At 35.1% G+C, this 13,404-nt stretch overlaps 1 protein-coding gene across 1 annotated transcript in view; it reads right to left on the bottom strand.

Annotated features, from left to right (window-relative positions):
- Positions 1-13,404, bottom strand: part of CEP290 (centrosomal protein 290) — a 47,232-nt gene that overhangs the window by 9,139 nt on the left and 24,689 nt on the right. Inside the window, exons 31-45 of the mRNA XM_034063325.1 lie at positions 12,421-12,585; positions 12,069-12,176; positions 11,853-11,987; positions 11,042-11,305; positions 9,718-9,825; positions 8,956-9,152; positions 8,271-8,484; positions 7,938-8,075; positions 7,621-7,842; positions 6,946-7,059; positions 5,316-5,461; positions 3,718-3,873; positions 2,976-3,099; positions 606-740; positions 251-337 (exon numbers count right to left, since the gene is read on the bottom strand). Of these exons, the coding sequence (XP_033919216.1) occupies positions 251-337; positions 606-740; positions 2,976-3,099; positions 3,718-3,873; positions 5,316-5,461; positions 6,946-7,059; positions 7,621-7,842; positions 7,938-8,075; positions 8,271-8,484; positions 8,956-9,152; positions 9,718-9,825; positions 11,042-11,305; positions 11,853-11,987; positions 12,069-12,176; positions 12,421-12,585 (2,313 nt within the window). The remainder of the gene's footprint in view (positions 1-250; positions 338-605; positions 741-2,975; positions 3,100-3,717; positions 3,874-5,315; positions 5,462-6,945; positions 7,060-7,620; positions 7,843-7,937; positions 8,076-8,270; positions 8,485-8,955; positions 9,153-9,717; positions 9,826-11,041; positions 11,306-11,852; positions 11,988-12,068; positions 12,177-12,420; positions 12,586-13,404) is intronic.

The following is a 13,404-nucleotide window of genomic DNA, read 5'->3' as shown; positions in this document are numbered from 1 at the left end:
TCCAAAGATAACTTTAACCCAAAAATCAAAATAAGGCCATGACAGTGCAACTATTTAATAGTGTAGCTCTAGTCATTCTAATGGTCCCATTACCTGAATTTTATTGATTATTTTAACACTTTGGCAATAAAATAAACAAGAATCCCTCTTTGCTTTGGTTGATCCCAAATAATTTAGCTTTAATAAAGCATTGCTTTTTTTAATTTCGGTTTCATTTAGTTACAATGAAAAATGCTGTTACAATACTCACGCCTCTAATGCTGCCCAGCTTTCGTTCAACATCTGCTTTCTCTTTCTTGAGAAGTTCACACATTTCTTTCAAGTCACCTACTTGGTCCTAGAAAAAACAAAGTAACAAGCAACTTATTTAGATTTCAAACTGAGGTGAACAGTAACAAAATTAGTTGGTTTAAAAAAAAATGTAAAGAGAATTCAATTTCCCATGGCAATGGCACTTACCATCTCTACCACCCATTCAACCTTCTCATCTTCCATAAAACTATAAAAAACTTAACATTATGTACAGGAAAGATATAAATTTCTTTCTAAGCAATCCCCTTAACTTTCTTCAGGGCAAAGGGGACTAAAGGTAAAAAAGATGTTACCTTTAGTCTTGGCAAATCTTTATTGGCCTGCTCTAGCTGGAACTTTAGCTCAACGTTTTCAGATGATAATCTTAAATTTTCCTTTAAAGCTTCTTGTTCTCTTTGGTATTGATCATCTGATCCCATTCCTGACGTCTTGAGGAAACAGGGAAAAAAAGTGGTAATGCACTAGTCATTGTATCAGTTGTAGCTGATAAAAAGCAACAGAGAATTACCGTTTTTCACAGAAATAAAACAAATGACAGTTGTATTTTGATCTGATGTGCCCTGACTTTAACTCCTTCTCTCACATCTTCTAAACCTGCTTAACCTGTAAGTGAAGTTTAGAAACCAGTATAAACCGCTAAAAATTTTGTGAAACCAAAATTAACTCTCAGACTACTGGGAAGAAATAAATGTCAAAGTCTAAAAAACAGAAAAGCTACCGAGTGTAGTAAGCTATGACACTACCTAGGAACAGCATCAAATTCTAAGGATATATTCTGACACTTATTAAATAGTACATATAGCATAAGGAATTTCACTTAAGTCAGACAGGTCACAGAGTAAGTCAGGAAGAGCAGTACATTACTAGTTTTTAGTCTCTAAGTTCCTACAATCTTAAATCTTTATTTAGGGAGGCTAGTAATTTCTATTACATAAAGAGTGCTTTGCATGCCAATTCAAATCAAAAGTATATGTAAACTATTACACCTGACTAGTAAAGAGTGGAAGTTTTTGATGGTATAATAATCAGCAGGTTTTGCTTATGTAATTATGGAATTAATTAACCATATGATCAATTAATCAATAATAATAATAGGAACAAAGTATATGGTTAATTAAAGCATATTTTTTTCTTACTGCATTTAATAATACATCATAAGTCTTTTAAAGAATGAAGGTCATCAACTAGCTGCAGGTATCACTGGTGTTATTTGCAAACTTGCTGTACTAAAATTTAGAGTTGATAGTAGTTTACACATGAGCTGTAAACTCAGGTTTACAGCTTAAACTGTAAGGTTTAAGGTTTGCTTTATGGATTTGCCTAAGGTTTGCTTTATGGATCCACTAGTGACTACTTTAATATTCCTGCAGAGGATGCATAGGAAAGCACTCCATTATCTACATCAAACAATTCTATTTCTACATAATTTATACAGCAGAAATGCTAGTGGATTGCTAGAGTATCAGACCTCAGGCATTTCACAAAGTTCTGTGGTTGTTTCGAGCCCATCTGTACCACTTTGGTAAGTTTCATGTTTATCCTCTGCAATGCGTTCATTCATTTCCTTATTCACATTTACTTTTAATGCTTCATAGTTATTAGCCTGATTAGAAGGTTCCCCTGTATCAGACAGATTGCAGCTCATTCTGTCAGTATCAGGCTCTTCTACACTTTCATCACCAGCAGTATTTGATTGCTTGAGTATTTCTTGTTTCCTCTCCTCTTCAAATTCCTCATGAAGTTTTCCATTTTCAGGTTGGGTTATATTTCCTTCTTTGTCACTGCAGTTCTCTTCATCAGCTTCATCTACATTTTTGTTTTTCAACCCTTCCCTAGAAATATCTGTGTCCTTGCATTTCTCACTATCTTCAGGATGCTGTACAGGAGACACTTCTGTGCTTGCATCTGTGGTAGCCTCATGCCCTTCATTAGGCATAATGCACGTTTGCATGTCTGCTTCCTCATCTATTTCCTTGTCATCAGTAATGATCTGATTAGTCAGATGTTTGATTTCATTCCTACTTGAAACAGATTGCTTTTGAAGGGAATTCAAATACTTTTGTTTACTGATACTGACAGGAGCAGACTCAGACAGTTCAGTTTGGTCACCTGTACTCTGATGTAAGTTGAAGATAGAATGGAACATGAAAGAAAAGCAGAAGAAAATAAAACAAAACAGGAAATAAAGAAACCTAGAATGTACTGGTAAAGCTATTCCTTGAAAGACTACAATACCCTAATAATGCAATATTTGCAATATAATGAACCTTGTAAAAATCAAAACACAACGAAACGTGTACCTGAGATGCAACTCAGTACTTCCCCAAACTCTGTGTATCCCAAATTTTCAATCAATATGGAATATGAAAGTTGCAGACTCATATTAAAAAAATACATATCCCTTATTTCTCTACATATGCTAGGATGCTGAATATTTCAACTTCTGAATGTAGAACACAGAAACGGTAAGTTTTGGGGTATAGGGATGGGGTTGTTTTGTTGCATTTTTTAAAGATGCTAAAAACGAAGTATTTCACATCCTATTCTAGAATGATATAATTTTAAATAAAAACAGCTAAATGACACAGAATACCAAATGGATAACAAACTTTTGTTAAATAGGTGCAATTCTTCTAGGTAATATGGTTACGATATTAACTTACTGATGGTCTAGAATACGCCTGTCTTGAATATTGTTTCTGCAATGCATGAAGCTTTTCCTGGAGATATTGATTTTTGAAATGTAATTCTTCTACAACAGAATCGCGTGGGATCGCTTGCTGTGTTCTACATCAAAAAATGAATCAAGCGAAAACAAACAAATGGTCATTAATGCAGAAAATCAGCCCTTAAAGTAAAAATCCCCATGAACTTCTGGATTTCCAGACTGGATTTTTTAGGATTACTGGGCTAGTTATTCTAAATCAATGCTAGCCATATATGCTATTTCAAGTAATCCCCATGAATCAAAAGTAAGTACTTTGGCAAAAGGAATCTGTTCTTTTGAGATGTGCACAGCTTTTATTACTCAGGTCCACTATCCACTGTGATAGTGGAAACACTGATTAAGAATACAGTCCATAACTGCAACTTAGCAGTTCCTGTAACTTTCAAAAACTCTAAACTGTAATTATAATTTTACACAATAGGAACCAGATATTTTTCACATTATTAGCTTTTTAGAATAATGAACCAATGCCGCATATTTTCTGAACATGCACAATTGCTCCAAAGTAGGTTTTAAGTTTGCTCATCAGAGACGCAAAGAAGGATTTTTGAAATTCCCATCAATTATTTTTTGCCCTTAATGAATCAGTTGGTCTAACACAGAGTATCTCCTTCCACAGATATTTTTTCTCATTTAGATTTTTTGATTTTCATAGAATCTTTTAAAATGCCTCTCACCTCATGTGAGCAACTTCATTTTCTAAATCTAGATTCCGTTTTCTTAGTTCTTCCAGTCCCTTTTCAGTCTCTAAGGCTCTTACTCCAATAACACGGTCAACAGTGACACCAGTAGTTTTCAGTTTCTTTTGTAAAGTAATTTTCTCTTTTTCAGTCCTGCAACATCCAGTAACTACATTTAAAACTTTGATAACATTTGCTTTAGGGGAATGTATTTTCTGTCTTAAAAAAATGCACATTTGCAACATATTTGCTCACTGAACCATACCCCCTTGTCTGCTTAATAAGGTTATCTTACAGACAGTACAGCTTTACAAAAAAAAAAAAACACAAACACACCAAAACCAAGATTGGAAGAAACAGTGAACATTAAGTCAGTCTCATGCATGTCACAAACCACTTGATGCTCTTGCCCATCTTTTATGTGAAATTCATGCAAGACCTGCAGAGAATAAATACCATCTTGAAGCAGTTTCAAACCAAGTCTAACAACAGCTACAATCACCATCACAGTTTACTTTCTCTTCTGCATCTTTTATCACTAAAACCCTGCCACTACTGTACTGAAGTAAACATAACATTTTCAGAGGGTTTGCACATGTAATTTTTTTAAAGGGCTTCCAACTCATAATCATAGAACCGTAAGAACTGCAGTAGCACTACACACAGCAGTAGCAGCGTCCAACCCTAGTAATCTAAGAAACAGCCTCTCTTCATAAAGCTGTTTTTGTTTCATGAGCAGCACAGAATATTATATGCAAGAAGCATAATCATAGAATCACAGAATAGTTAGGGTTGGAAAGGACTTCAAGATCATCTAGTTCCAACCAGCCTGCCATGGGCAGAGAAACCTCACACTAATCCATATCACCCAAGGCTTCATCCAACCTGGCCTTGAACACTGCCAGGGATGGAGCATTCACAACCTCCCCGGGCAACCCATTCCAGTACCTCACCACCCTAACAGTAAAGAATTTCTTCCTTATATCCAATCTAAACCTCTGCTGTTTAAGTTTTAACCCATTACCCCTTGTTCTGTCAGTATAGTCCCTAATGAATAGTCCATCCTCAGCATCCCTATAGCTCCCTTTCACATACTGGAAGGCCACTATGAGGTCTCCACGCAGCCTTTTCTTCTCCAGGCTGAACAGCCCCAACTTTCTCGGCCTATCTTCATATGGGAGGTGCTCCAGTCCCCTGATCACCCTCATGGCCCTCCTCTGGGCTTGTTCCAACAGTTCCATGTCCTTTTTATGCTGAGGACACCAGAACTGCACACAATACTCCAAGTGAGGTCTCACGAGAGCAGAGTAGAGGGGCAGGATCACCTCCTTCAACCTGCTGGTCACGCTTCTTTTGACAGACTTTAGTTTTATTCAAAGACAGTTTCTCCTAATAAAGGTTTTGGCTTCCACAAGGGAAAAGGTACTAGGAGAATAGCCTGTTTCTTGAAAAGTTACGAATCCTTTTAATCTCAATAGCAATGTCAAATTCTATACATCTGTCTTACAAACATTATGAACTGTTCAAATTTTTACTTGACAAATGTTTGGATTTCCCTTATGTCATAACGGTAACAGTCTATAAAACCAACTCACTTGGTATAAATTTCCTTCAAAGTATTCAACTGTTTGGCTAAAGCATCTGCTTCTTTTTCCTTTTCCCTTAGTTTGTTCCGCAATCCTTCCATTCTGATTTGCCATTTTTTATTTTCTTCCCATTTAAGTATTTCCTCCTTGGAGGTCTGTGAAGAACATAATCAAATTATGTATTTCTATTTTTTTTTCTTAAAGCAAAATAAGCAAACATGTTAAAAGCTAGAAACGGTACATTCTTCATTTATCAGTTTAAAACACAAAACCATAAGCAGGTACATACTATTTACCTCATCTATCAGAAGGTAAATAGCAGTATGCTGTGGTGACTGGTGTAGTCCAATGTATCCTTTTACTCTGAATTATACATTAGTAAAGTGACAGATTAAAGAAGTGTTTTTCTATGCCAATTTACAGCAGATCTGCAGCTCACCAGGAGTTTATATGCCCCTGCTGCACAGCTATACAATTGGTCATCTTAGTGTATTTTTTCCTATGAGAAATGGAATCATAGAATCATAGAATAGTTAGGATTGGAAAGGACCTCAAGATCATCTAGTTCCAACCCCCCTGCCATGGGCAGGGAAACCTCACACTAAACCATATCACCCAAGGCTTCATCCAACCTGGTCTTGAACACTGCCAGGGATGGAGCATTCACAACCTCCCTGGGCAACCCATTCCAGTACCTCACCACCCTAACAGTAAAGAATTTCTTCCTTATATCATCTCTACTTACACTTCAATAGCTGTAAATTATACATTGGGTAAAACCTGTACCTATGTGATCACAAATGGCTACTGAAAACGGGTCAATAACAGTTAATATTTCTGTAAGCAATTTGGGTTTTTTTAAACTCGTCTTTTCCTTTCTTCAGTACTTTCTCCAGTACCCCTGTACTTGCTTTTCTGTCTTCATTCTGAACAGTCACCGCTACTACGGGACAGATAGAAAGCAAAATCTTGGAAAAAGGAAAATATATGCAAAGTTTGAGAAATATATCTCTAGATACTAAGCAAAAGGTATTTAAAAAGACTCTAATTAATTGGAAGTTTTAAGTGTAGTCATCAAATAATGTTTAATATCATAAATATTACAAATAATCTGAACGCATCCTATAATATTCCTGTACACATTATAATTACTGTGGTAAGCCACTAATTAGGTACTGAAGTAGTAAAATAACAAGCAAAACCCCAAACAAAACAATTGCTAAAATGAACACATCTCCAATTGCTCTTGTATCTCTTCTATGTGGAGATCACTACTGCGAATCCCTTTTAGGATTCACATTTTTGCTCCTAAGTACTTCATGTTTTATCACTGCATTAATTTCACAAATGCATATTTGACAGCACTTATGATATCAATTTCACTGCTACCTATAAATCTTAGTTTTCTAAGATTTGTAACAGATCTTCAATTCTACAAGGGCAGAAAAACATGAATATATCAGTACTAAGCAACAAGAGCAGTAAAAACAAAGCAGGGAAAACATGGAGAAGTTACAGTCATGAAAGTACTTTTCTCCATATAAACTTTGCTTGGGGGTTTTTGAGAGGCAGGTAGGGTTGAACTGCCTAGACCTCGGCTGATGATGTCTTTCAAAGCCACGATCCAAATACCACATACCTTGTCTTCTCTTACACCTTTTTTGTCTGTTTCTTCAGACTTCTCAAGTTCACTTTCCAACTTCTTAATTTTTTTCTGAAGTGCATCTATCAGGTTTTGTTCATCAGCTTTGCTCTGAAAAATTACAAACTTTTACAAACTTCAATTTTAATGACCACTGCCTATTTTCTCCACTCAAAAAATAAGGACTTTAACTCCAATTGGTAGAGTTAGTTCACAACCTAAATGATCTTCTTAAAATTATCTTTAAATTACTGAAGTATTGGAATGTTGCATTCTAAACTGAATAATCAGCAACAAGTAGCTGAGTTCAAAAAAATAAGTTAGACGTTTCTACTGTAAGTTCTTTTCTTCTGAAAGGGGAAATAAGAAAAGGAAAATCACAAAATTCCATTTCTGAAAGAAGCCTTGAAAGTGGTGATTCAACTTCTCAGACTCTTTCAGACATTTCAAGGAGCAAGTATTCTTCAGTCTCCTCCTTCCTTTCATTTGAAATATGCTTCAAACAGCAAAAGTTAACAGCTCACATGTAACCCAGCTGATAAGCAAAAGTAACATTTCAAAATCCAGAATGTCTCAATGCCTGCCAAAAGTACTCAGTCTTATCCCCAGACCCAGCACATCTATGCAGAAACTTGACCAAGATCAAACATACTTTAAAAAAATCACTTCTACCTGAATATTACTGCTTAGCCTCTTCACCCGTTTCTTCAGTTCTTCATTTTCTTCTTCCAATTCATTTTTTTCTTTCAACATTTTATCAAATGCTTTTTGTTTCCTCTGAAGTTCTTGGTTCAATTCATCCCTTTCAGCAGACAAGGAAGTTTCCCTGGTTTTACTTGTTTTAAGGTTATCTGTAAGTTTTGTAATCTGATTATTTAATTCTTCTATCTGTGTCTAGAAAAAAACCAAACAAACAACAGATCAACTCCCTCAAATCAGGATTATCAGTAAGACAACAATGCAATACAATGATATTACCTAGTACTCACCGTAAACCCCTTTGTTTGTTTGTCAACAATCTCCTGGACATTCATACATGCCTCTTTTTGTGATGCAGCAGAAATAATCTGCTGTTCAGCATGAGCAGTCATTTCTGCTCTGAGTTCCAGAAGTGCTTTACTCAAAGCCTGAAAACAGTAAATCCAAGTTCTTTTAAGTGAAGAAGTTGCTAACATGAACATTACACAACAAGAAAAGGCAACCGGATTTTACTATGTTATATTATGCAGTTATATTCTCCTGCTGTACTATACATAGAATTCTTAAGCACTAAGCAACATTAAACATTTATGTGACATAGGGATTAATTTTTGTTGACTAACTTTCTGCTGTTTCTCTTTTATGACTAACTGGCTCTTCAGCTGCTCCACCAGATTTTTCAGTGTTGCTGTGGGTGCTCTCTTATTTGCTTCTTTTTGGACCTCTAGTTCAGCTTTTACATTTGCAAATTCCTTCTCCATCTGAGATATTATGTTCTTCAAGACATTTGCCTCATCTTTTAGTCGTTCCACATCAGCTGTGTGTTTTTCACAAAGCCTAATGAAAAAAAGCTTTAATAGAGTACACTGCAGTAATAAAGTTAGCAATTACTAATTAAGTAAGCACGATTTTTTATCTTTGTTAAAGCAAATAACACATTGATTTGGAAATAACAAGAAAGGACTCACTAAAGAAGGCCTCCATTTAATAAGAAAATTACTCAAGAAGATCAGGAAAATAAGATTAGAACAATGTTCATTCTAATTTCTGGCCTTTAGATGTAAAGAAAGCATTATCCTTTTCTCCTTTTAAACAGGGGTTAAATTTTCATTACTTTAAACTTCTTAGCCCCAACGAAAGGCTACAGATAAAAATAACTTGCAACTACCAACCATAGTAATTCTTTTGAGTTAGTTTTTTTCAGCCAAATGTTAAATTCAACAAAAACATGTTCAATTTTTAGATATGTCCCATAGCAACAATGCATGATTTACTTGTGACTTACATTAACACAGTGTAAAAACTTACTGGGCTCTGATAATCTCAAACTCTTTGATTTTCATTGAAGTAGTTTGTTTTTGTTTCTCCAAATCAAATGATGTTTTCTTTAACTTTCCAACAAGTGAAGCAATAAAATTATCCTGTTCTGCTGCAGCTTGCTCCATTTCAGCTAAGTGGAGAAAATGTTTGTTGTTGGAAAGTGATGAAGTCTTTTTTGCTAAATCCTGTAAAAGAGAACAAATGCACGTAGTAACATTTTAAGCTTTATATCAAAGCTAGGCATTACTGATGCATTTTAAACTCATTCCTGAATATATTCAAGCATTAATATCTAATATATATTTCTTAGTCCACAGAGAAAGCGGTCACACTGGTTTGGAAAGAGCTTTGTGCATCTAATGATCCTCAGAATAACCAGTTAAATACAGGTTTCATCGTATCATAAAGTGTCAAGAAAAAAATTTGTATTGAAATGGTTAGTTGAATATAAGAACAGACTGAATGAAGATACAAATAATATACTTCTTTATCCTAGAAGCCTCCATACATTAGGTTGATACGAAAAACGCTCATATATACTGAGGTGGCAACTTATTTTACACTTGATTTCTAATCCATTTCTCATAAATTTTCTCAAGAACACTACAATAATTCTGTATCCAGCACCCATTTATTTCTCCTGTCATCATTCATTTTGTGTTCCCCTTGTTTCACTTACTTTTGACTGCAAAAGTGTTCTTTTAGTGAACAATTTTAAAAATTTGGGAACAATTTACTGATCACACTTACCAAAGCAGTCTGTTTGAACTTATTAAGGGAATTGTCAGCATGCAAATATAACTTCTGGTGTAGAACTCTAAGATCTTCCTCATGCTTCTTTGCTATTTCTTCTTGTTCCTGTTTGTTCAAAATAAAAGTATAACTCTACTGATGTATACTATTCCAGAAAGCCATGAAACTACAGTACGTTCAGGCTGACTGATCACTCATTGCTCAGTATCGCTCCCCAGATTTTCCTTTAATTCTGGCAGTTTTAAAAATTATTTTCTTCTTGCTATAATCACAGAATCATAGAATAGTTAGGGTTGGAAAGAACCTTAAGATCACCTAGTTCCAACCCCTCTGCCATGGGCAGGGACACCTCACACTAAAAACCATGTCACCCAAGGCTCTGTCCAACGTGGCCTTGAACACCGCCAGGGATGGAGCATTCACAACTTCCTTGGGCAACCCGTTCCAATGCCTCACCACCCTTATAGTAAAGAACTTCTTCAACAAAGCAGCAAGTAGTATGGTGCAACAGGACAGGAGCTGGAGAGCAAAACAGCTGGTGTTGGTCTTCACCAACTATGACTATCAATACTGATAGTGATACCCATATTACATACATTTCCATTCTATTTACTTTGGGATACAGCATGATCCCATGGACTGTATGTCTGCTAACAGACAGAGCACTCATTTTTAGATTGCGTCTTCTAGTTCAGTTCAAAACAAAAAAACACTTCATTTCTCCCAAAAGTAATAGCTACACATGTTAACCAAAACAGATTAAGTGAAGATGATTCTAAGTCTGCTTTGTAAGTGTGCTCCTGATGCAAACACACTAAAACTGATGCGTGTTTAGTCTTGAAGTACCTCTTAGTACCTTTATGCTTTAAGGATATAAAGTATGCTTAGATACACTGTTTATGCTTTTAAATATGCTTTGAGAAGCATATTTTCCATAAATGATGTGTTTTGTGTATCTTCCAAATTCACTACAAGATGTGGTCCAGAGATCATTGTTGCAAGTACTGGAAAATTCCATATAAAAATACAGTAAGTAAATGTATTGAAACCACTTCTCACAGCAGCATTTTAGTTTTCTTCCTGTCACACTGATTTAATTCCTACACAGACATCATATACATAATGTCCTGACTGAGCAAGCCTCCTATTTTAAGAAGTTTAAAAATTCTACATGAATTTTCTACATAGGAAGTTACAAATTGCTTTTGCTCTATTACCTCTGAGTCAGAAACTTTTCAAGATTTCAGTAGCAATGAGATAAATGAAGAATCAACTAAAACAGCATAAAATAGAAGAAATCTTGTGCAAAAATTTTAAGTACCTCTCTTGCTTTAGCAAGCCAATGTTGGTATTTTTTTAACAGTTCCTCCTTTTGATTTAATCTTGCTTGCATATTTGCAATGGTTTGTTGAGCAATTTTTATGGCATGACGGTACTCTGGATCGTCTTGTTTGCCTGACTCAGCCACTATTTTCACTCTTTCTGATGGTGCAGATAATCGAAGTCTTAGTTCATTTATAACTTTGTCTCTTGATAAAACATTTTGTTCAGCTTTCCACAGAGCAGTTTCCTTTTCTTTTAATTCCTACAATGAAAAGCAACTGTTGCATTTCCAGAATTCAAACACAGCAAAAAGATCTTACTTTTTAAAAAATTTACCAGAAGATTCATCTAACATAAAATGTTTTGCACTCAGTTCTGGCTGTATGGGATTACTCTTAGATTTTAAAAGTCCCAGAATATAATTACTGCGCCTTTATGTATTATCTACTTGGCACAAGACCCTTTGCAACTTATTCTGTGCTACCAAATTAAGATGGTGTTTTTCAAATTTCTTAAGAACCACGAAGTATCTTCTGTAATAGAATTTCAGTTTAGCAACCCATGATAAAGGATTTTTCTTTGGTATCTAATGTAACACTTGTTAAATTGAGTTAAATTGAATTTGTTCTATTGGAAAAAATGTTTCAGTTTAGTCACGATGTGATTTACCTTTTCTCAGTGTTAAGTATTTCTAAGGGACTGGACACATCTGAGTGACGTTTATAAAAGGATATTTATTATACATAAAAAATTAAAAGGCACAGAAATACAAACTTGTCCCTCTGTATGATAATTTAAACATTTATTACCTCCTCCAGTGATTTGCAGGTTGCCCTGGTTTCCACGATTGTTCGAATATGCTCCTGTATTTTTCTCAAAGCCAACTCAAGCTGCTGTGGAAGTGGTAAACTAGAGTCTGGAACTGACCCAGTAGCCTCTTCTAACTGTACAGAAAGATTAACATTTGTGTAATCTGACAGCTCTGCAAAACATGCTTCTATTTTTAGTTAATTCATTGCATGTACCTTTACAGCTGTACTACGTGCCTCATTTTGCTGATGATCATACAGGTCTAATTGGCGCTGCAGTTCTACTTCCCTCTGGTCCCAAGCCATTTGCCTTTCTTCATGAAACTGTAACAAATGTTTGATAAAGGTGTTTTATTTAGTGACGATGATGGGAATTTTATAACTAACTCAAACAGGGAAAAAAAGAGATACCAAAATGTAAAATACTCAAGTGTACCATTAAAAAGAATTATGGAGCTAAGATATAAACATCTATGTTAAAAACTTACTAGGAAGAATCTTTCTTTTTTAAATCACTTACTAAAATAAGGAATATGCTGTTTTTCTACTAGCATACAGAAATACATACCTTGTTTTGCTGTACAATTTCTTCTTCCAGGTTATTGATTGTACGTTCATATTCAGAAATTATATTCTGCAGATGCTTCACCTCTTCCTTTTGTCTGATTAACTCTTGACTGAGTTTAAGTTTCTGCAGATGCAGTTCCTCCATTTTCATATGCCATTCAATTACCTAATAATGAATAATACATACTATTATAATTTACCAAGCCCACAGGACAACTAGATGCAGTTACGCTCTTTGACTTTGAAGCAGCTATGTCACTGATCAATCCAACAGGAAGAAAGACATTCTGCCTTTTTAAACTTCTTCACTTCTCTTGAGTGAGTAGGCACAGAATGACTACAAAGTGCAGGAGACAACAGGAGAAGCAACAGGCTTCCCATATACCGACATAAATGTTTTACAAGTAATTTTCAAATTAACTAAGGTACACCCTGTCCTGGCTGAACAAAAAAAAAAAAGCATGCAAGAAGTCAGTCTGACTTCTAACACAGCACAAGATTTTTAAAACCATTAAAACTGGAAGTATTCAAAAATGCAAATGTGCTAAGAGCAACAAATATGTTTATGTCAAAATGCTCTAGAAGAACATACCAAGAGCACTACAACCATTGCTTACATGCAGACATCTTTAGCCATGACAAACTTAACCATATTATATAACGTACAGTGATCTGAAGAGTGAGAAAGCCTTAATCAAATTTCAAAGCAACATAAAGTAGAATGACAAGAGTATAACATTTCTGACCATGATGCCTAATTATTGTCCCTAGATTTACTTAATAAGATATGGATTTGTAGCGAAGATTTCAATGCAAGCTCATGGTACAGAGCTTCAGAATGCTACTCTTGAGTTTAATTTAATTTGATTCATAATTTAACTTGATTCATAATTTAATTCTATTTAATATAACTGAATTCACAGTTAGCCTCTACTTCCTCTGCCACTTAAAATTGGGCAGAAAATTAGTAAATCTGACTGTGCCA

The sequence above is a fragment of the Melopsittacus undulatus genome, chromosome 5 (genome assembly GCF_012275295.1).
Source record: "Melopsittacus undulatus isolate bMelUnd1 chromosome 5, bMelUnd1.mat.Z, whole genome shotgun sequence".
NCBI classification, from domain to species: domain Eukaryota; kingdom Metazoa; phylum Chordata; class Aves; order Psittaciformes; family Psittaculidae; genus Melopsittacus; species Melopsittacus undulatus.
The sequence above is the reverse complement of the archived record's forward strand: the minus strand, read 5'-3'. Positions and strand labels throughout refer to the sequence as shown.